At 44.7% G+C, this 23080-nt stretch overlaps 1 protein-coding gene across 1 annotated transcript in view; it reads left to right on the top strand.

The window, feature by feature from the left end:
- The window catches only part of LOC122806756 (ras-related protein Rab-8B), a gene marked incomplete in the record, with an annotated part of 475375 nt that overhangs the window by 358435 nt on the left and 93860 nt on the right, over positions 1 to 23080 (top strand). The window contains 1 exon segment of the mRNA XM_044077449.1: positions 9011 to 9076. Coding sequence (XP_043933384.1) covers positions 9011 to 9076 — 66 coding nt within the window.

Here is a 23080-nt window from a genome sequence, read left to right on the forward strand (position 1 = left end):
AACCCCCAGTTACAGGAAACAGACCTGGGGACTGGAAGACCCATTTTGGACCTCAGCAGGCTCAACCAGTATGTGAAGAAAGAAGTTCCAGATGGTCACGCTCCAGTCTATTTCCCTTCTTAGGGAAAGACAATTGGATGTGCTCGATAGGTCTCAAAGTTGCGTACTAACACACAAAAATGGCCAGGCCATCTAGAGATCACCTGCCTTACCGGCTTGGAGCCAATCATTATTTTTGAGCCCTGCCCTTTCGTCTCACTATAGCTCGAGTGTTCACCAAATGCATGGCAGTGGTCACGGCTCACCTGAAGCGTCTAGGATTCCAGGTGTTTCCGTACCGAGACTATTGGCTCCTTGCCGCCACCACCAGGCAGATTCAGGCAAAGGAGTACACTGTCACTCTGCAATCATTTAGGCATTAGTCAACTCAAAAGATGTCTGCTTTGTCGCCATCGCAGCATATCATTTTTATGGGGGCAGAGCTAGACACTTCAACCTCCATGCTAAGACTACCAATTGAAAGAATCTTCCTCCTTTGTCAGCACATGGGTATAGAAAGACTGAGCACAAGCTTCAGAAGTCCTGAAAGTATTGTTTGATGGCTGCAGCAATCCTAGTCATACCTTCAGCAAGAATGCATATGCGGGTTCTTCAATGGCTGTTCACTCAATGGTCTTACCAGCAGCTTCCAATGGATCACACGATTTTGATTACGAGCTCTTGCGAGAAATATCTCCATTGGTGGTTGACGTCACTTTAGGATGTCCCTTTGTTCTACCCCCTCCAGTAGCCACTGTGACCATGGATGCTTCCCTGATTGTGGGGGGGGGGGGGGGCATTTTCAGGGGAAGACTGCCCGTGGCTCATGGGCAGATCAAGTCACATTTGCATATCAATGTTCTTGAGATGACAGCAGTACTTCCAGGATGCTCTTCCCCTAGGAACGATTGCATTTCAGACGGACAGTATATCAGTAGTCTGGTACTTGAACAAGCAGGGTGGAACCAAGTCTTCCCTCCTTTGCCGAGAAGCCCTCAGAGTTTGGCAATGGGCTGTTTCCTCCCAGCGCTTTCTGTTGGCAACGCACATCCTGGGGAGATCCAACGTGATAGATTAAGCAGGGCAATCGTGTTGACGCATGAGTGGTCCCTCAAGAAATAGCTAGCGGACAGGATTTTCCGCAAATGGCACCAGCCTTGCTGCAACGTTTTTGCCAGCCACATCAGCACGAAATGCAGATGCTATTTTGCCCTGATTCCTCCTCAGAAGCCCCGAGAGACCCACACGTACACGATTGGCCCCCCGGGTCTCTTCTAATGCATTTCCACCAATCCCATTGATAACCCAGAGTTCTACCGAAAGCCAAATCCCTGGGAAGGATCATCATTCTTATAGCCCCTCATTGGCCTTGGCAGATTTGGTTTCCATTCCTTCATCTCTTGGAGGAACCCTGGATTCTGGACCCAGTTCCAGACCTGACATCTGTTGGGGGACCTCCATCCCTCTCTGCAGTCACTGAAGCTGACAGCTTGGCTGCTTCAGTTCCCCTCATAGCCAGGCTTCATAACTTCTCCAATGAGACAAAACAGATCCTTTTGTCTTTTCATAAGCCCGTCCACTAGAAGATTATATGTTAATAAGTGGAAGAGATTTTCCATATGGGCTTCTAAGCAGAACATAGATCCTTACAAAGCCCCCTTGACATCCATACTAGAATTATTGACCATGATCTTTAATAAAGGAGCAGCAGCAGTAGTTCGGGTTCAGTTGGCTGCCATATCTAACTTTCATCTCGGAATTGACGGGCTAAATATAATGTCCCGCAAGTTATTAAAGGCCTTTCTCAAGGGAACATTTCATATGAGACCTCCAGTGAAAACTCCCTTTGTCCATAGAATCTAAATTTTGTGCAGTCTCATATAATCCTTTCCCCATTTGACCCAGCATTATCTTGTGACCTCAAATATTGTCATGGAAAAGCATTTTTCTGGTAGCTATTACTTCTGCCCGCAGAGTGTCAGAACCTTCAAGCTTTATCGAGAAGCCCTCCTTATTTGATTTTTCATGCTGACAGTTTCTCTTAGGACATACCCCTCTTTTTTGCCCAAAGTTTCTTCAGATATCAACCAAGTCATTGAGTTACCAGTTTTCTTCCCTAAACATTCCAATAAGTTGGAGTATGTGCTGCACAAACTTGATGTTCACAGACTGCTCAGATTTTATTTGGATAAAACAAAAGATATCTGGAAATCAGACCAGCTCCTTGTTTCATTCTCTGAAGCCAGAAAAGGTAGATGAGTGGCTAAAACAGTTCTGTCTAAATGATTATCTGATTGTATCACCTTTGTCTGTTCAGCTACTAATATGCCTTTGCAACACAAGATTAAAGCTCACTCAACCAGAGCAGTTTCTACATCCTCTGAGTTCCAAGCCAAGTTGCCCCTTGATAACATTTGTGCAGCAGCCACTTGGTCTAAACCTCATACTTTTATCACTCTTTACTAATTTGATAAGGCTTCCAGGGACAGGGCTTCTTTTGGGTTTACAGCTCTGAAGAATGTTGATGTTCATCGTGCTTCACTGCTACAGTCATGACTGTAGGGTTCTCCCCTGCCGGCAGGCAGCCCTCGGTCGGCCAGAATCCCAAAGTCTGGGTCCGGCGTCTGCTGTTCATCCATGCTCCCTGACGTCAGAGCACCAGGAGTACAAAGCTGACAGCCGACTGCTTCTTCTCCAGTCTTTCTTGCCGTGCGGTGATAGCAGTTCGCAAGTGCCGGTCGGCTGACTCCTGACGAATTTTTCTGATATTCTTCGGTCAGAAGACTTTCTTCTCCACTCAAAGCGAAGTACCCCGTTGGGGAAACTTTTTTTCTTGCTCCACTCCGATCCACTCCGATGTCAGAAAAAGTTAATAATTGCATTTCATGTGGGAAGCAAGTACCTCATAAGGATTTCCATTCTTACTGTATTCCTTGCTTAGGCCCTGACCACGACGTAGCTAGTTGTCGGTTTTGTGCTAGATTCAATCAACGTACAATTAAGCAAAGGTACAATTTTGCTTTTCATTACTTCGGTAGGCGCTTTAACTACAAAATGTCTTCGGATATGGTCCCGGCTACCGGAGTTCACAAACGTCGCAAGGATAAAGACAGGCCTCAGAGGTCCAAATCTGATGATAGCGCAGAAGCGGAGCCAGCTTCAGGTTCGGCCGTCAGTGAGGCGCTTTTGCAGCCCCTGTAGTCGGCCATTTCAGAACCAACGGCCGAAACGGACTCTCATGAGCCAACCATGCCTTTAAATATTTCTGGTGCTGGACCTTCGGATGGGTCCAGAGCCGCTGTGCAGGTACCGGCTTCCGAAGGGGTTTTCAGGCCTACTCTGCTACTAGTAAAGGCAAAGCCAAAGACAAAGGCAAAGACTCCTTCTAAATCAGACTTCAACACAGGCCTCTTCTGAACCGGCTCCAAAGTCACAGAAGCAGTTACTTAAGATGGCGGAGGATTTACTTACTATGATTAGGGGCTCTCATCCCCCTCCAGACAAAAGGCCAAGGCAGGATGTTTATTATGATTCCTCTGATCAGGCTTCTGTTTCCTCAGTTTCTTCTTCTGATCAGGAATATTCTATCCCTCCTTATGAGGATTCTGATGCTGAAGAATCCATTCCTTCAGCTTCTCCCCCTGAGGATTTCTCTTTTGGGGAAACTTTGCATGAAATGAGGGAACATTTCCACTGGGAAGGACAGGAGTATTCAGAATCCAAGAAAAGACTGAGGGATTTTCTTCTTCTTCCCCAACATAGACCCCTGGCTATTCCTCCTGTTTTTGATATTGTGGATGATGCCTTTTCGGAGGCTAACTTAACCCCTGACTCTTTTCCTCCTGCTCCTGTTAAGCCTGATAGATATTACAGGGTTCCTGATTCCCATCAGTTTTTATACAAGAACCCTTCTGCTGACCCTGAAACAATTTCTCAGGGTCCTAAGGGAGTTAAGGCCGCTTCTGCCAAAAATCCCATTCCTACTGAAAAGGATTCTCGATCCTTAGAAAGATGGGGCAAAAAGGTGTACACTTCTGCTACTTTGTCCATTAGGGCTTTAAACTGTCAGTTTCATATGTTTAAATACCAGCAATTTCTCTTGTCTGTCTTAAAACAAAAGCTTACTTCCATTTCTGCCTGTGCAGATAAGGAATTACATGACTTATTGCATGCCACTGAACAGGTTGGGAAGCATGGTTTACACTGTGGATTTGATGCCTTGGAGGCTTCTTGTAGGGCTGTGGCCTGTGGAACAGTCATTAGAAGGCATTCATGGCTAAAGGAACAAAATTTACCTGAACAAGTAAAGGCTAAATTATTGGATGCTCCTGTTCAGCATAATTTGTTTGGATCAAAAGCTGAAGAGGTGATTAAAAAGATGGAGGATAAGGCGAAATCCATGCAAACAGTTAAAGATTTCTTACAAGTACAGCCACCTAGATTTAGCAGGAATTGGCCTTCAAAAAATTGGTCCTTTCCCATTTCAGACAGGCCTCAGAGGGGTAGATATAGACGCTCCAGAGTAAGGCCTCAAACACAAGCTGCTTATAGACCAAGACAGTGGACTGCTTCCACCCCTAGGGGAGGAGAGGACAGGTCACAATCTCAAAGGAAACCAACTCAATGACTCCCTCTGGGCTACAGGAACTTTTTGCCTGGAAGCCCCACTCGGAGGAAGACTCTCTATCAAAATTGGACTCAAATAACCCAAGACAAGTGGGTTTTGGATGTGGTTTTAAGAGGTTACAAATTCCATTTTCATACCTTACCAAGGCCAAACGGATGGCCAGACCTTCCAAAACATCAATGGATGGAGGCCTTAAACCAGGTGGAATCTCTTTTGGCTATGGATGCCAGAGCTGGTTCCTCTTTCAGAGATGGGAAAAGGTTTTTACTCAAGGCTCTTTCTAGTCCCAAGGAAGCAAAACTCATGGAGACCCATTCTGGATCTGTCTGTCTTGAACACCTTTCTAGAGATTCCAAAATTCAAGATGCTTACTCTACAGCAGCTACTTCCAATGCTGTCCAAAGATGCATGGATGGTAACTTTGGATTTAAAGGAGGCATATTTACACATTCCCATCAGGCAGGATCGCAGAAAATACCTCAGGTTCAAGGCCGGATCGAGGCACTTTCAATTCTCTGCTGCCCTTTGGATTGTCTACTGCGCCCAGGGTCTTCACCAAATGCCTGGCTCCAGTAGTAGCTTACTGCAGACTCAAGGGAATTCAAATGTATCCTTATCTGGACGATTGTCTAATTCAGGCAGACAGCAAGGATGTCTTACTCCAGCATCTAGAATTTGTACAGAACCTCCTCAAGTTCCTGGGATTCTCTGTAAACATAAAGTCAAATTTGACGCCATCACAACAGATAACTTTTCTGGGTGCCCTTCTAAACACCACAACCCAGATGGCATTTCTGACATCCGAAAAACAATTACAGCTGGCTTCAACTTTCAGAACATTGGCAACTCTAACTCAACTATCTGCAAGGAAATTCCTGCAGGCTTTGGGTTACATGGCCTCCTGCATCCTTCTCATACCATATGCAAGACTACACATGAGGAAAATACAATGGTACCTAAAAAGTGTATGGTCTCAGCATTGCCACAGTTTAGACATACTGATCTCTCCGTCCTTCCTTGCCTTCAAAAGGAATTTCTTTGGTGGTCCAGGGCATGTGCTCTAAACAAAGGGAAACCCTTCCGTCTTCCTCCTGCCACTCAGATTCTAACCACGGACGCCTCGGATTATGCTTGGGGAGCCCATTTTCAGGGCAATTGTTTGCAGGGCCTTTGGACAAAGGATCAGAAGCACCTGCATATCAATTTAATGGAAATGTTAGCTGTTCAGAAAGCTCTATTGGCCTTCAGGAATCTTTTACAACCAGGACAACTGCTAATACGGACAGACAACACCACAGTTATGTGGTACATAAACAAGCAAGGGGGATCTCATTCCTACCCCCTTTGCAGACTAGCCATGGATCTATGGAACACAGCTCTAGCTTGCAATCTGGATCTTCAAGCTTTGTTTCTACCAGGGAAACAAAACTTCCTGGCAGACAGTCTGAGCATAAACCTTTCGGATCCACACGAGTGGATGCTGGACACCAAAATATTCAGGATGATAACAGCAGTCTGGGGATGTCCTCACATAGACCTCTTTGCATCCCATCTCAATCATCAACTACAGAATTTTTGCACCAGGACTTTCCACAGAGAAGCTTGGAAAGTGGACGCCCTGTCATTCAGTTGGAGGAACCTCTCGGGATATGCCTTTCCGCCTCTTCCTCTTCTTCCATGGGTTTTATTGAAGATAAAAAAGGACAAGCCCAAGATGATCTTGCTGGCTCCAAATTGGCCTCGGCAGTTTTGGTATCCAACTCTAAAAAACCTATGCCTGGAGCCCCCTTGGGTTTTACCTCAGTCTCCGAACCTTCTGTCCCAACATCAGGGTCAGGTTCTACACTCATGTCAGAACTCTCAGCCTGGCGGCCTGGTTAATCCGGGGCCTTTGATTTCTTCTTTACTGCCCAAGCAGGTTATAGATGTCATTTTAGAAGCCAGACGTCCTAGCACTAGAAAATCTTATGCAGGAAAATGGAAAAGATTTTGTTCCTGGATGCAGGCTCAGGATTCTGATACTCTTCTTCCTAACATTACTTTAATTTTACTTTACGTGACAGATCTCTTACATAAGGGTCTCTCTTTCTCTTCCATTAAGATACATGCATCTGCTATTTCTGCTCATTATAATACAGACCCTCCCATCTTTTCCCACCAGCTCATGACAGTTTCTCAGAGGAGCTAAGAACTTAAGACCTCCTAGATCTCCTCCCATTCCTGCTTGGGATCTCAACTATGTTTTGGAAAAACTAACCTTGCCTCCTTTTGAGCCTGCTGCCTCTTCTGACATCAAGTTTTTATCTTGGAAGACAGCTATCCTGTTAGCCTCAACCTCTGCCAGGAGAGTTTCAGAGTTACAAGCTCTTATGGCTGTGGAACCTTATATTATTTTTCATCAAGACAGGGTATCTTTGAGGACTAATCCTACCTTCATGCCTAAGGTGGTTTCCAAAGTGGCTTTAAATCAAACTATCCACTTGCCAACCTTTTTCCCCACTCCTCAAAATAAAGGGGAGAGGATCTTACATTCCTTGGATGTACACAGACAACTGTTTTTACCTGGACAGAACCAAGGACATCAGAAAATCAGAACAATTGTTTGTTTCTTATGCTTCAAGTTCCCAAGGTAAAGCCAAAACAGACCATTTCTAAATGGATTGCTCATGGAATCAGATTTTTATTCTCACCATGGAAAGCAAATCCCAGGGAGTATACGGACTCATTCCACCAGAGCTGCTGCTACTTCTGCGGCCTTCCTCAGGGGAGTTCCTACCAAGGACATTTTGGAAGCTGCAACTTGGAGTGCAGTGCATACTTTTTCTAAGCACTGCAATCTACCTCTCTACTCTAAGTCTAGGGCAGGCTTTGCCTCTGCAGTCTTGCAGGGCCTTTTAGCCACCCCTTTCTCTTTGACCACCTCCCTTTCTTTCAGCTTTGGGATTCTACCCTACAGTCATGACTGCAACAGTGAAACACGAACATAGTACAGTTGTGTACACCTACCATAAATGTAGATGTTAGTGTCTTCACTGTTGCAGTCTAATTTCCCTCCCTCCTGTCCCCTCTTATTTTTACTTTTGTGTATTTCCTTTTTTCACCATTCTTCTGAGGTGTATTTGCAAAGGTTATGGGACCTTTTTCATTCTGGGACTCCTGAAATCTGGGGCAAGAAAAACTGGAGAAGATGGCGTCGGCGGTCAGCTTTGTACTCCTGGTGCTCTGACGTCAGGGAGCATGGATAACAGCCGACGCCGGACCCAGGCTTTGGGATTCTGGCCGACCGAGGGCTGCCTGCCGGCAGGGGAGAACCCTACAGTCATGACTGCAACAGTGAAGACACTAACATCTACATTTATGGTAGGTGTACACAACTGTACTTTCCTGTGAGCCACCCGAGATTGATGGTGCTAGGGATGCTATCAATCAGTAAAGGAATGAACGGCGAGATTTATCTTAACAGAATTTAAGACTTTAGGAAGTCAGACCAGTTATTTGTTTTCTTTTCAGTTCCATCCATGGGTAAGCCACTTTCAAAGGTCACTTTATCTGCGTGGTTAAGGGAATGTATAAGCTTTATCTACAATAAGAAAAACCTCCACTTACCAGCCCCAGTGAGAACAGATTCTACAAGGGCAGTAGCTACGTCTGCTGTTTTCCACTCTAAAGCTTCCATTGATGAAATATGTGCAGCAGCAACTTGGGCTACTCCACATACCTTTGTCACTCATTACAAAGTGGATCTGGTCTCCAGGGGAAGAGTGTCCTTTGGTTTTGTGGTGCTCAGGAATATCCTTCCATAAGGCCTCTCAAGATACAAGGTAGCTGGGAACTGTCCCATACGTCAAAGATAAATGAAGATTGACAACATCAGATAAAGAAGTTATGTATGTTAACATTCCATCTGTGTTTATCTTCATTTATTCTTGACACCCCACCCTCCTTCCCCTTCCTTTAGACATGTTGGAGGATCTATTTATTTATTCCACGTATGACCTTGGACATAGCTTTTTCAGTTGTTATAGGACTACTTTTTCTTGTCTTTGTTTATAGCTGCAAACTTGATCTGAGATAATCTAGAGTGGGGCTTTCTAGGTAGGGACTTAGCTTGAAAGTGTTTGGTTCTCGCGAGCTGTTATAACGGCCGAGCTGGTTCCGAGATTTGGAGCCAAGTCCTATATGTCAAGGATAAATGAAGATGGACAACACAGATGGAATGCTATGGTAAGTACATAACTTTTTTATTGTACATAGGCCACTGTCATTTGCCTCTAAGTAATGTGTGACTTTTCATTGGTGTACAATTAATGCATCCTTTTTTTTTTTTTTTTTTTTTTTATATAGTTGGCAATAGACTATGGAATAAAATTTTTGGAGACTAGCGCAAAGTCAAGCATTAATGTTGAAGAGGTAAGCGGAAAGTGAAATTGTAAAAACAGTAAGTAGTTGCTTTGCTACAAACCAGAAGTTGTTTTGAAAGCCATACATTGTTAGTACAGAAGAATGCAAGGAAATTCTAGTGCATTGTAAAATTCTGCTGCCACAGTAACTTCATCTTTGTAATCCTTTCACATAGTCTGCCTTCAATCTATCCTCCCTTGGCTGTGCTTTTTGGATATTCAAGATGGCCAAGCATTCCTGAATATTCCTGTGGTTTTGACTAGGAACCAGTTGCTTTCCATTCCCGACCTGTCTTTGGTCACACCACAGACTCAAACATATTCAAGAATCGCATGTCTGCAGACATTAATCCTTCCTCATCTGCGGGGTAACAGTGCATTTCTTCAACTGCAGAGCTCTGCTTTAAGCAAAACAAATGAAGACAGTCTTAAGCAGAGCAAGAGCATATGCTTGTAGGTTCATAGATTAGGCTAAAGGCTTAAGAGCCCTTACAAGCCTAGCCAATATAAACCTGATTTCACCCAATGTATGGCCCTTGGGGCAAGATGATGGTGTGGATTTGTGCTGTACATTTCTTAGATTGCCCTTTCCTTAAGGGACATGGGCACTACCTGTGGTGTGAATTTGTGATTCTCCATCCATTGATACAAATTGTGCTTGAAGATGGCTAGGGAAGGGCTCTGTTTAATGTGAGTAGAAAGCCTGTTCCAAAGATGGGGCAATTTCTGAGACATCTGTCTTTCCAGCCTGTTTTGTTTGAATCACTGACTAAGTTTAGATCCCTAGATCAGGTGACCATCATGCTGTTTGACTTGTGGATGTGTAGCAGCTCCATCAGGGCTGGTTCGTCACAGGCATAAGTCACCCCGTAATAATCATTAGGAGACTGAGTAAAGGGATAGGACTGTCTGTCCATGTAGGACATGTTGTTTATACTCTGTATTTTCTTTGAGAAACCTCTGAAGTTGCTCCAGCTGCTGTAAGTGCCTAGTCAAGTATGTGACAAATGGCACATTGTACTCTATTATTTGTCTGATAAGGGCTGAGTACAGCAGGACTATAATTTCCTTAGATCCGGATGACTTGCCTCTGTTTTGTAAATTGTGCCACATAGGATGTCCTCATCACTGTTGAAACATGACAGTCAAAGTTCAGTCTACTATCTTGTGTAGCTAGATACTCTTATCTCTGAGTATACTGTTATGGTTGTGTTATTGGAATTGTAATGTGCAGGGGCATTTGACTTCCCAAAGGGTATGCTGATGCTTTTTTTCACATTTAGTTTTAGGTCATGATTCTAGCACCAGTCATTTGTCTGATGTAGACCCTCCAGAGGGTTATTATCTAAATTGTTGGAGGATTTAATGATTTCCCCCAGCTTATAGTCATCTGCAAATTTTGTCATCCAGAGTCCTTCCACATTAGCCTTGACTTTAGAGAAGTATATTCCAAAAAGGAGTGTTTTCAACACTGAACCCTGTGGCTCTCCACTAGTAGCTGGCTTCTTGCTGGATCTGGGTTCACCAACTGTAACCACACATGTCCTGTCCATGAGCCAATTGGCTATTCATCTGGTGATGTGGGGATTTCTGCTTAGTTTTGTTTTATTTATAATGTCTGAGTGGGGAATTGTCGAATGCCTTGTCCAGGTTGAGGTAGGCAGTATGTACTGTTTTACCCTCATCCATGGCCTTAGTGACTTTCTCAAAGAAATCCACCAGACTCTGTAGGCAAGAACTGCCCTTGACAAAGGCAAATTTGGGTCGGATGCAGTGTTTGGAGGTTCCTTATATCATTTGTCAGGTCCATTACTATTCTTTCAATGCCCTATCATACAAGACTGGTTAAATTTGTGCGTCTGTTATTTCCCTGGTCATTAGATGGTCACCCTTTATGCAGAGGGATGACTTGCTGTCCACCACTCTATCGAGACAAGCTAATCCAAAGAAGCTGTGGTTAAATTTTGGGCCTGCTAAGTCCTGATTTAAACTGTTTGAGGCAACGCGGTATATTGGGCCCCATTGAAGCAGTGTTTTTAGCTTTAGTGTGCAGTGGCAACCTGATGTTCCTCGTGTTTCACTGTTGCAGTCATCACATTTGAGTTATCTGCTTGCAGTAGCCCTCAGTTGGCCTGATTAACAAAGTCTTGGGTCCTGCTTCGGTTGCTTTCTTATCTTCCATGACGTCAGGTAGTCAGGGGTATAAAGCATGCAGCCAACGCCATTACATCAGTCTTTCTTGCCATGTGGTAGCAGAAGCAGTTCGCAGAACCGAAGTCTTCAACTAAGCTAAGTAACCCCGTTGGGGAAACTTTTTCTTGCTCTGAACCGATGTTAGTAAAAGTCAGTAATTGTATTTCTTGTGGAAAGCAAATACCTCAAAGATTTTCATTCGTTCTGCATTCCTTGCTTAGGCCCTGACCACAACGTACCTCGCTGTTGCTTTTGTGAGTTTATTTAAACAATGCACTATTCGTCTGTGTATTTATGCTTCTAAATATTTTGGTACAATGTTCAAATATCCAGATATGGCTTCGGTAAGCCACCAGATTACCGACATTCCGAAAAAACGCAAAGATAGACTGCATAGGTCCAAAGCTGCCGACTAAGCTAGTCACCACTTTGCCGGTACTCAGTGAGGTGCTTTCGCAGCCCCTGATACCAGCTACTTCAGATTTGCAGGCCTCTACTGAAACCTATTCAGAGTCCGGTATGCCACGAGATGCTTCAACTGTGGAACCTGCGGATGTCTCTACCTTGGGTGGGTCCAGAGCCGCTGTGCAGGCACCGGCGTCTGAGGGTGTATTCAGGCCTACTGACTTGCATATTAAATCGATGCCATCTTCTTCAAGGCCTAAAACTTGATCCATGCCTAGAAAACAGACACCCAGACCACATGGTCAGGCCTCTATGCCTAAAAAACAGATAATGGCTGAAGACCTTATTACTTTTAATCAGGGGAAGCCACTCTTCCCCCTCTGAGACCTAGGACTTGGTTTGCTTATGATTCTTCTGATCAGGATTCTGAAATGTTTCCTCTGATGACCAGGATTTACCCTCATCTATCTATGAGGATTCTGATGCAGGGGACTCTATTCCCTTTGCTTCCCCTCCAGAGGATTTCTCTTTTGGTGAAACTTTGCATACTCTTAGGGAGCATTTTCGCTGGGAAAGCCAGGATTACTCTGACTCTGAAAAGAGGCTTAGGGATTTCTTACTCCTGCCCCAATACAGGCCTTTAGCTATCCCCCCTGTACTGGACATTGTTGATGATGCCTTTTCGGAATCTAGCTTTGTGCCTGACTCTCTACCTCCTGCTCCCAGAAAACCAGATGGATATTACACGGATGTTCATGTTTCACTGTTGCAGTCATTACATTTGGGTAATCTGCTGGCGGGTTGCCCTCAGTTGGCCTGATTAACAAAGTCTTGGGTCCTGCGTCGGTTGCTGTCCCTTCTTCCATGATGTTAGGTCTTCAGGGGTATAAAACATGCAACTGACACCTTTACACCATTCTTTCTTGCCGTGTGGTGCCTGAAGCAGAAGTTCGCAAGTGCCGGTTGGCAGACTCCTGAAATTTTCGTTTTTGAGTTTCAGAATCGAAGTCTTCAACTTAAAGCTAAGTACCCCGTTGGGTAAATTTTTTTTCTTGCTCCTTACCGATGTTAGTAAAAGTTAATAATTGCTTTACTTGTGGAAAGCAAATGCCCCATAAGGATTTTCATTTGTACTGTATTCCTTGCCTAGGCCCTGAACGCAACGTACCTTGCTGTCAGTTTAATCAGCGCGCACTCCGTCGTCGGTACATTTTTGCCTCTAAATATTTCGGTTCTCTGTTTAATTATCCAGAAATGACGTCTGTTAGCCATCAGACTACTGGAATTCCAAAAAAGCGCAAAGAAAGAGAAGGGCCGTTGGTCCAAAACTGCCAGTCGCCGGTACTCAGTGAGGTGCTTTCGCAGCCCCCGATACCCGCTACTTCTGACTTGCAGGCCTCTACTGAAACCCATTTGGAGTCTGGTATGCCGCGAGATGCTTCTCCTATGGAACCTGCAGATGTCTCTAACCTGAATGGGTCCGGAGCCGCTGTGCAGGCACCGGCTTCTGAGGGTGTATTCCGGCCTACAGACCTGCATATTAAACTGACTCCCATCTTCTATTCTAAGGCCTAAATCTCTGTCTGTGTCTAAAAAACCGACTGCCAGGCCACATGTTCAGGCCCCTATGCCTAAAAAACAAATGATCAAAATGGCTGAAGATCTTACTACTCTAATCAGGGGTAATCAACCCCCCCCCCCCTTCTAAGAGGCCTAGGACTGAGCTGGACTATGATTCTTCTGATCAGGACACTTTTCTCTAATTCTTCCAATGGCCTAGATTTGTTCATTCCTTCCTGTGAGGATTCTGATGCAGAGGATTCCATTCCCTCTGCTTCCTCCCCCCTGAGGACTTTTCTTTTGGGGGAACTTTACGTACCTTAAGGGAGCATTTCCATTGGGAAAGTCAGGAATTTTCTGAATCTAAAGAGGCTTGGGAATTTCCTTCTACCTCAGCATAGGCCTTTGGCTATACCTCCTGTACTAGACATTGTTGTGTTTTTGGAATCTAGTATGGCCCCTGATTCCCTGCCCCTGGCTCCCAGTAAACCTGACTGATACTACAGGGTTCCCGAGTCCCACAAGTTCCTTTTCAAAAACCCTCTTGCGGATCCAGAAACTTCCTCAGGTGTCTAAGGGCATTAAGGCTTCTACTGCTAAAAATCCTACCCCTTCTGATAGAGATTCCAGGGCATTGGATAGATGGGGTAAAAAGGTTTATACTTCTGCAACTTTGGCAATCAGGGCTTTAAACTGCCAATTTCATATGCTAAAATATCACCAGCATATTATGGGACTTTCAGGGCTTTAAACTGCCAATTTCATATGCTAAAATATCACCAGCATATTATGGGACTGCTCAAACAAAATAATGATTTCAGACTGTGGAAAATAAAGATTTACAGGATATATTGTATTTTGCTGAACAAGTTGGAAAACATTTTGCAGTGTGGTTTTGATTTCTTTAGAGGCCTCTTGCAGGGCTGTTGTTACTGGGTCTGTGCTTAGAAGGCATGCTTGGCTTAAGGAGCAATCACTGCCTGATCATGTTAAAGCAAAATTGTAGGATGCTACTTTAAATCAGGGCCGCCTGTTTGGCAGTAAGGCTGAAGAAGTTCTAAAAAAGATGGAAGATAAAGCTAAATCTATGCAAACTGTAAAAGATTTCTTACAAGTGCAACCTCCAAGATTTAGAAGACTGGCCAACTAAGACTTGGTCCTTTCCAGCTCCTTCCAGATCCACTCAAGCCAAACCCAGACACACCAAAAGCACCAGGTTTCACTCCCAAGGGACTCTCAGAACTAAGCAATGGGGGGCCTCCACTTCCAAATCTGTAAATAACAAGACACCCCCCTATGGTAAACGGTCTCAATGACTTTCCTTTGAAATTACCAAGCACTTACCTTTCAGCCGCCCTTTTGGGAGGAAAAATTGCTCTTCAAGCAAAAAACTGGGAATTCATAACCCTGGACAAATGGGTTTTAAATATAGTGTGCCAGGGATACAGATTTCATTTCCACACGTTGCTAACACCAAACTGGTGGCCAGACCTGCCCCCAAATCAGTGGGTAGAGGCTCAGAAACAAGTACTTTCCCTCTTAAACATGGGGGCTATTCAACCAGTACCAAAAGAGGAAAAGGGACAAGGTTTCTATTCCAGGCTTTTCCTGGTACCCAGAAAAGGCAAATCATGGCGTCCAATTCTGGACCCGTCTACTCTAAACACCTTTCTGGACATTTCAGAATGCAAGATGCTGACTCTTCACCAGATGTTCCTTGTGTTACACTGCTGCAGTCATTACACTTGGGTTATCCTGCCGTCAGGCAGTCCCGCAGTCGGCCAGAGTTCCAAAGTCTTGGTCCGGCGTCGGTTGCTGTCGCCTCCTCCCTGACATCAGTGCGTCAGAGGTATATAAGATGCAGCCGACGCCATTTTCTTCAGTCTTTATTGCCACGCGGTGCCCGAAGCAGAAGCAGTTCGCAAGTGCCGGTCGGCCGACTCCTGAGATTTTCATTCCGAATCCAGAACCAAAGTCTTCTAAGAAAGCTAAGTACCCCGTTGGGGAAACAACTTCTTGCCTCAGACCGATGTCAGTAAAAGTTAATAACTGTATTTCTTGTGGGAAGCAAATACTTCATAAGGATTTCCACTCCTATTGTATTCCATGCCTGGGCCCTGACCACGATGTCACTGGTGGTCTGTTTTGTGCTAGGTTTAACAAGCGCACTATTAAACGTCTGTTTGATTTTGCCCGACATTATTTTGGCAGAAAATTCAATTACACCATGCCGTCGGAAATTCCGACTACCGCAATGCATAAAAAGCACAAGGACAGGCATCCGAGGCCCAAAACTGACGAGGCCTCTTCTACGCCGGACCTCTGGTTTTCAGTGAGGCGCCTACGCAGCCCCTGACTACCACTTCCACAGACCGCCTCAGACTCCCACGTGGAGCTGGCTGGGCCTTCGGACGCACTAGGTTTTCAGCTTTCCGATCCTAACCCTACAGAGGGAACCGAAGTAGCTGAGCAATCCACAGCTACAGAGGGTGTTTTCAGACCTACCCAGTTAACCATTAAACCCTCTGCTAAGTCTAAGCCCCCCTTAAAAGCAAAGAAACGGACACAACTCTCTCCAGGACAGGCTACCATGCCTAAGAAACAAATGCTAAAAATGGCCGAGGACCTAATCACCCTGATCAGGGGATGCCATTCCCCTCCTGATAAAAGGCCCAGACAGGATGCAGACTATGAATCTTCTGACCAGGTGTCCATTTCCTCAGCCTCTCTGCCGGAGGATTACTCCTTTGGGAAGACCTTACATACCATGAGGGAACATTTCCATTGGGAAGGCCAGGATTACTTAGAATCCAAGAAAAGGCTCAGATTTCCTTTTATTGCCTCCACACAGACCCCTTGCTATCCCGCCAGTTTTAGATATTGTGGATGATGTGTACACTGAATCCAGTTTAAACCCTGACTCCTTACCCCCAGCCCCAGTTATACCTGATAGATATTAAGAGGCCCTGACTCTCTCAAATTTCTGTACAAAAGCCCTGTTGCTGACCCTGAAACCGTTTTTCAGGGACCCAAAGGGATTATGGCCTCAGCAAAAAAAAAAAAAAGTTTCTCCTGACAGATTCCAGAGCATTACACAGATGGGAAAAGAAGGTATATACGTCTACAACTTTAGCAATGAGAGCCTTGAATTGCCAGTTTCACATGCTAAAATATCAGCAATTTTTGATGTCTGTTGAAACAAAAGATGCTTCCAGATTCAGATCCGCCTAACCTTAAAGAAATGCAGGATTTATTGCATGCAGCTGAACAAGTGGGAAAACATACTTTGCAATGAGGGTTTGATTCCTTAGAGGCCTCCTGTAGGGCAGCAGTTACAGGCTTTGTCATTAGAAGGCGTGCTTGGTTAAAAGAACATGCATTACCAGATCATTTTAAGGTCAAATTATTGGATGCACCTTTGCAGAGGGATGTGCTGTTTGGAGTTGAGGCAGAGGAGGTATTAAAGAAGATGGAGGATAAGGCAAAATCGTTGCAAATGGTGAAAGATTTCTTACAGGTTCAGCCTCTTCGTTTTAGCAGAAATTGGCCAACAAAGAATTGGTCCTTTCCAGTCACAGACCGGCTTCAAAGGGGCAGATATAGACGTCCAAGAGGTAGAGGTCAGACACAAGGCCCTTACAGGCCTCGACAATGGGGTACACCAGGCCAGAAAGAAGGGGAAGACACGCCTCAGCCTTCTAAAAAGCAGCCTCAATGACTTTCCACTGCAGCTGCCAAACAGCTCTCTTGGCAGCCCCCTTATGAGGAAAACTGGCACTTTTCTATCACAACTGGCATTGCATTACCAAAGACAAATGGGTTCCCAACATTGTATCTCAAGGTTACAGGTTCCACTTTCACACTCTGCCAAGGCTAAAAAGAATGCCAAATCTGCCACCAAATCAATGGGCAGAGGCTCAGAAACAAATTACAGCACTCATGGACATGAGAGCTATTCAAAAGGAACCACCACAGGAACAATTTTACTCTAGACTCTTTCTGGTTCCCAGAAAGGACAAAGCCTGGAGACCCATTCTGGACCTTTCTTCAGTAAACACTTACCTGGATGTTCCGAAATTCAAGATGTTGACACTGCAGCAGCTTCTTCCCATGCTGGGCAAGAAAGCTTGGCTTGTGACTTGGGGACATGCAGGTATGCCTCTGAGGTCCAATCAGACAAAACTGCAGAAGATACCTCAGATTTCTAGCTGGGTCAATGCACTATCAATTCTCTGCACTGCCCTTTGGCTTATCTACTGCTCCCAGGGTCTTCACAAAATGCCTGGCACCAGTAATTGCATTTTGCAGGCAAAAAGGAATTCAAATTTATCCATACCTGGATGACTGCCTGATTCAAGCAGAGAGCAAGGACATTCTATTAAAGCATCTGGCGTACGTAAAAAAGTTAAGTTGCCTGGGGTACACAGTAAACGAAAAGAAATCAAAACTAGTGCCCTCACAACAGATAATATTCCTGGGTGCCAGCTTGAACACAACGGCCCAGATGGCTTATCTCACGCCAGACAAGCAAGGACAACTGACTCAATATTTTCATTTAATGGCAACAAAGACCCAACTCCCTGCAAGAAAAATTCTGCAGGCCTTGGGCTACATGGCATTTTGCATACTACTAATTCCATATGCCAGACTGCATATGAGGAAACTACAATGGTACCTGTCAGTTTGGAAACAGTTATACCACTAATTCCTTGCCTACAACAGGAGTTTCGATGGTGGGCACAAGCTTGTCACCTCAACAAGGGACAGCCTTTCACTCAACCCACAGCCAGGCAGACACTGACAACAGATGCATCGGATTACGCCTGGGGAGCACACATGGCAGGAAAATGTATCCAGGGCGAGTGGCCCACAGAGCAAAGACATCTCCACATCAATCAAAAAGAGATGCTATCTGTACAAAATGCTATTATAGCTTTCAAGGTCCTGCTGCATCCAGGACAATTGCTAATAAAGACAGACAACACCACAGTTATGTGGTACATAAACAAGCAAGCGGGCACACACTCCTACCCCCTCTGCAGACAAGCCATGACCTTGTGGAACACAGCTCTAAACTACCAAGTTCATCTGCAAGCACAATTCCTGCCAGGAGAGAAAAACACACTGGCAGATGACCTAAGCAGAAACATTATGGACCCACACAAATGGGAACTGAACCCACAAATATTCAGAATGATAACACAAAAATGGTGGAGCCTGGACATAGATCTGTTTGCTTCCCCAAAGAACTGCCAATTACAGAAATTCTGCACAAGGAGCTACCATCCACAAGCATGGAAAGTGGATGAGAGACTACTACATTCTTTGGACATTCACAGACAGTTATGCTTCTACTTGGACAAAACCAAAGCTTTCAGAAAATCTGAGCAATTATTGGTAGCATACGCTGCAGGAGCACAGGGAAAAGCCATTTCAAAGCAGACTATTTCAAAATTTAATAGGACACTATATACATTTCTGCTATACCCACCATGGGAAACCTGTACCTAGCAGCATTAGATCTCACTCCACCAGGGCAACAGCCACTTAAACTGCCTACCTCAGAGGAGTACCTACCAAGGATATTTTGGAAGCAGCAACATGGAGTTCTGTGCATACTTTCACCAAACATTACCATTTGCCTTTATACTCCAAATCCAGAGCTGGCTTCGCCACTGCTGTACTGCAGGGCCTTATAGCCGCCCCTAATGCCTTGTAGATCCAGCCTCCCTACCTCAGCTTTGGGATTCCACCCAAGTGTAATGACTGCAGCAGTGTAACACGACAAACATAGTACAGTTTTGTACCTACCATAATTGTAGATGTGAGTGTAAACACTGCTGCAGTCCAGGTTACCCTCCCCTCTTACTTTCTAGTACTTACCTAGGTCATCTACCCTTTATTAACTATGGGGAGTATTTGCTGGTAACTAAAAATGGTTGTTTGCTTTTCTTTTGTATATTTGACTAGCAATTTGAATTGCCTACCTATTTGAGGGCACCTCACATCTGGGGCAAGAAAAACTGAAGAAAATGGCGTCTGCTGCATCTTATATACCCCTGTCGCACTGACGTCAGGGAGGAGGCGACAGCAACCGACACCGGACCAAGACTTTGGAACTCTGGCAGACTGCGGAACCGCCTGACGGCAGGATAACCCACGTGTAATGACTGCAGCAGTGTTTACACTCTAACGTCTACATTTATGGTAGGTACAAAACTATACTTTATTTCCTATGCTAGGCAAAGATGCCTGGTTGGCAACTCTAGATTTAAAAGAAGCTTACCTGCATATCCCAATCGGGGAATCTTGCAGAAGATACCTACGCTTCAAAGCAGGCTACTTGCATCAGTTCTCTGCACTGCCCTTTGGCTTGTCTACTGCACCCAGGGTATTCACAAAGTGCCTGGCTCCAGTAATTGCATTTTGCAGGCAAAGAAATATTCAAATATATCCATACCTGGACTATTGTCTAATTCAGGCAGAAAGCAGGCCATACTTATAAATCATCTGGCATTTGTAAAAAGGGTTCTAACTTGTCTAGGGTGCACCATAAATGAAAAGAAATCACTACTGGTACCCTCTCAACAGATCACATTCCTGGATACAAGCTTGAATACAACTGCCCTGATGGCTTACCTCATGCCAGAAAAGCAAATTCATTTGGTAACTTACTTTCAAACAAGTGGCCACAAAAACCCTGCTATCTGCAAGGCAAATACTGCAAGCCTTGGGGTTCATGACCTTCTGAATTCTAATTCCATATGCAAGACTGCATATGAGGAAACTTCAGTGGTACTTAGTCTGTGGAGTCAACATTGTCACAGCCTGGAAACAATGATTCCTATCATCCCTTGCCGACGCCTGGCATTCCTATGGTGGGCAGAGGCCTGCCACCAAAACAAGGGACTACTGTTCGCACTACCCCCTGCCGCCCAAACCCTAACTACAGATGCATCAGACTGTGCATGGGGGCTCACCTGGCAGGGAAGTGCATTCAGGGCAAATGGAACTCAAATCAAATGCACCTGCATATATATCAATCAAAAAGAAATGTTAGTTGTACAGAATGCCCGTACAGCCTTCAAGGACAACATTCATCCAGGACATTTAATGGTAAAGACTGGACAACACCACGGTTATGTGGTACATAAACAAGCAGGGGGTACACATTCCTACCCCCTCTGCAGACTAGCCTTGGCCTTGTGGAACACGGCCTTGAGCCACCAAGTGCAACTACAAGCTCAATTCCTGCCAGGAAAACAATACACTGGCAGACAGACTAAGCAGAAGTCTCATGAACCCACACAAGTGGAAACTGGAACCATAGATTTTCAACATGTTGACAATCAAATGGGGGAGCCCAGACATAGATCTATTTGCCTCCCCCCAGAACTAACAGTTGGACAAATTTTGCAAAAGGACTCCTCACAAAAAAGCCTGGAAAGTGGATGCTCTGTCCTCCAGCTGGAAAAACCTATCAGTCTACGCCTTTCCCCCTCTGCTCTCCAAAGTTCTGCTAAAAGTCAACAGGACAAACCAAAAATGATTTTGATTGCTCCAGACTGGCCACACCAACACTGGTACCCACTCCTGCGCAGTGTCACAAATATCTCCATTGCACATGCCTCAGACACCTTCCTTATGGTCTCAGCAGGAGAACTACATTCTGCACCCTCTGCTCCCAACATTGTACCTTGTAGCTTGGCTAATCACTTAAATTCACCTATAGCATCCCTCAGCAAACCTGTGATGGATGTCATCTTGGAGGCGAGAAGACCTAGTACTAGAAAATCGTATGCTGACAAATGAAAGATTCTGTGCCTGAACCAGTCTCTAGGGATGAGCACAGCAATGCCCATTTTACCTCAGATTTTGCAATATTTAACTGAGATGCTTCACAAGGGCCTGTCTTTTTCCTCTAATAAAATCCATGCTTCAGCTATTTCAGCACTATAACACAGACCCACCCCTCTTTTCTCATCTCCTGCTCAAACAGTATCTCAGAGGGGCAAAGAACTTGAGACCACCCAGGAGAGGTCCTACCCCTGCCTGGGACCTTAACTTTGTTTTGGAAAAGCTCACTTTACCTCCTTTCGAGCCAGCTGCTACTGCAGACTTAAAATTTCTTTCTTGGAAAACAGCTTTCTCTTAGCAATCACTTCAGCTAGAAGGATTTCTGAATTACAGGCCCTTATGGCAGTGGAGCCTTTCATCATCTTTCTTGCGGACAGGGTATCTGAGGACCAATCCATCCTTCATGCCCAAGGTGGTTTCCAGTGTGGCTCTTGAGCAGTCCATTCATTTGCCAACCTTCTATCCCAATCCACAAAACAAAGGGGAACTGATTCTGCATTCTTTGGACGTGCACAGACAACTTAGATTCTACTTGGACAGAACTAAATTTCAAAGAAAATCTGAACAATTGCTAGTGGCATTTGCTGCTGGGGCAGAGGGGAAGGTTATTTCAAAACAAAAGATTTCTAAATAGATAATCCATTGCATTCATTTCTGCTATAAGCACCATGGAAAACCTATCCCCTAGGGGATCAAATCTCATTCCACCAGGGCTGCATCTACTTCTGCAGCCTTTCTCAGGGGTGTTCCTACCAAGGATATTCTAGAAGCTGCTACCTGGAGTTCAGTACCTACTTTCACCAAGCATTGCCATTTACCAATTTTTCTTTAAATCCAGAGCTGGCTTTGCCACTGCAGTCTTGCAGGACCTTATAGCTGGTCCTAATGCTGTATAACTACATCCTCCCAACCATAGCTTTGGGAATCTACCCAAATGTAATGACTGCAACAGTGAAACACTAAGAACATAGTACAGTTGTGTACACTTACCATAAATGTAGATGTTCGGGTGTATTCATTGTTGCAGTCCTGGTTACCCTCCCGCCTCCTGTTTTTCCTCTTACTATACCTCAACTTTCTTTTACTATGCTTAAAGCCTTTTTGGCGTATTTGCTTTTGGTTGGAGGTATATTTTTGTGTGTTTTAATTTTATTTGATCCCCATTTGGGGGGGCACCTGACACCTGAGGCAAGAAAAACCAATGTAATGGCATTGGCTGCATGTTTTATACCCCTGACGACCTGACGTCATGGAAGATGGGACAGCAACTGATGCAGGACCCAAGACTTTGTTAATCAGGCCGACTGAAGGCAACCTGCCAGCAGATTACCCAAATGTAATGACTGCAACAGTGAATACACTCTGACATCTACATTTATGGTAAGTGTACACAACTGTACTTTCCTGACTCTCAAGTTCCTCTCTAAAAAATCCTACTGCGGATCCTGAGACCATTTCACAGGGACTCAAGGGCATTAAGGCTACTACTGCCAAAAATCCTACCCTTTCTGGTAGAGATTCCTGGGTGCTGGATAGATGGGGTAAGAAGGTATCCACTTCTGCAACCTTGGCCATTAGGGCCTTAAACTGTCAGTTTAATATGAAAGTATCAGCAGCATATTATTGGGTTTCTTAAACAGAAAATGATGTTTACTCCTGACAGTGCTGAAAATAAAGATTTACAGGATTTAATGCATTCTGCTGAATAAGTTGTAAAACATACTTTGCATTGTGGTTTTGATTCACTAGAGGCATCTTGCAGGGCTGCTGTCACTGGGTCTGTACTTAGAAGGCATGCTTGGATTAAGGAGCAATCTTTGCCAGATTATGTTGAAGCTAAGTTGCTGGATGCTCCCTTAAACCAAGACCGCTTGTTTGGCAAAGAAGTAATACTTAAAAAGATGGAGGAAAAAGCTAAATATAGGCCAACTGTTAAAGATTTCCTACAAGTACAGCCTCCCAGATTTAGTAGGCATTGGCACTCTAAAAATTGGTCCTT

Source organism: Protopterus annectens, chromosome 7.part0, assembly GCF_019279795.1.
Source record: "Protopterus annectens isolate FY-2018-M chromosome 7.part0, PAN1.0, whole genome shotgun sequence".
Lineage (NCBI taxonomy): Eukaryota > Metazoa > Chordata > Ceratodontiformes > Protopteridae > Protopterus > Protopterus annectens.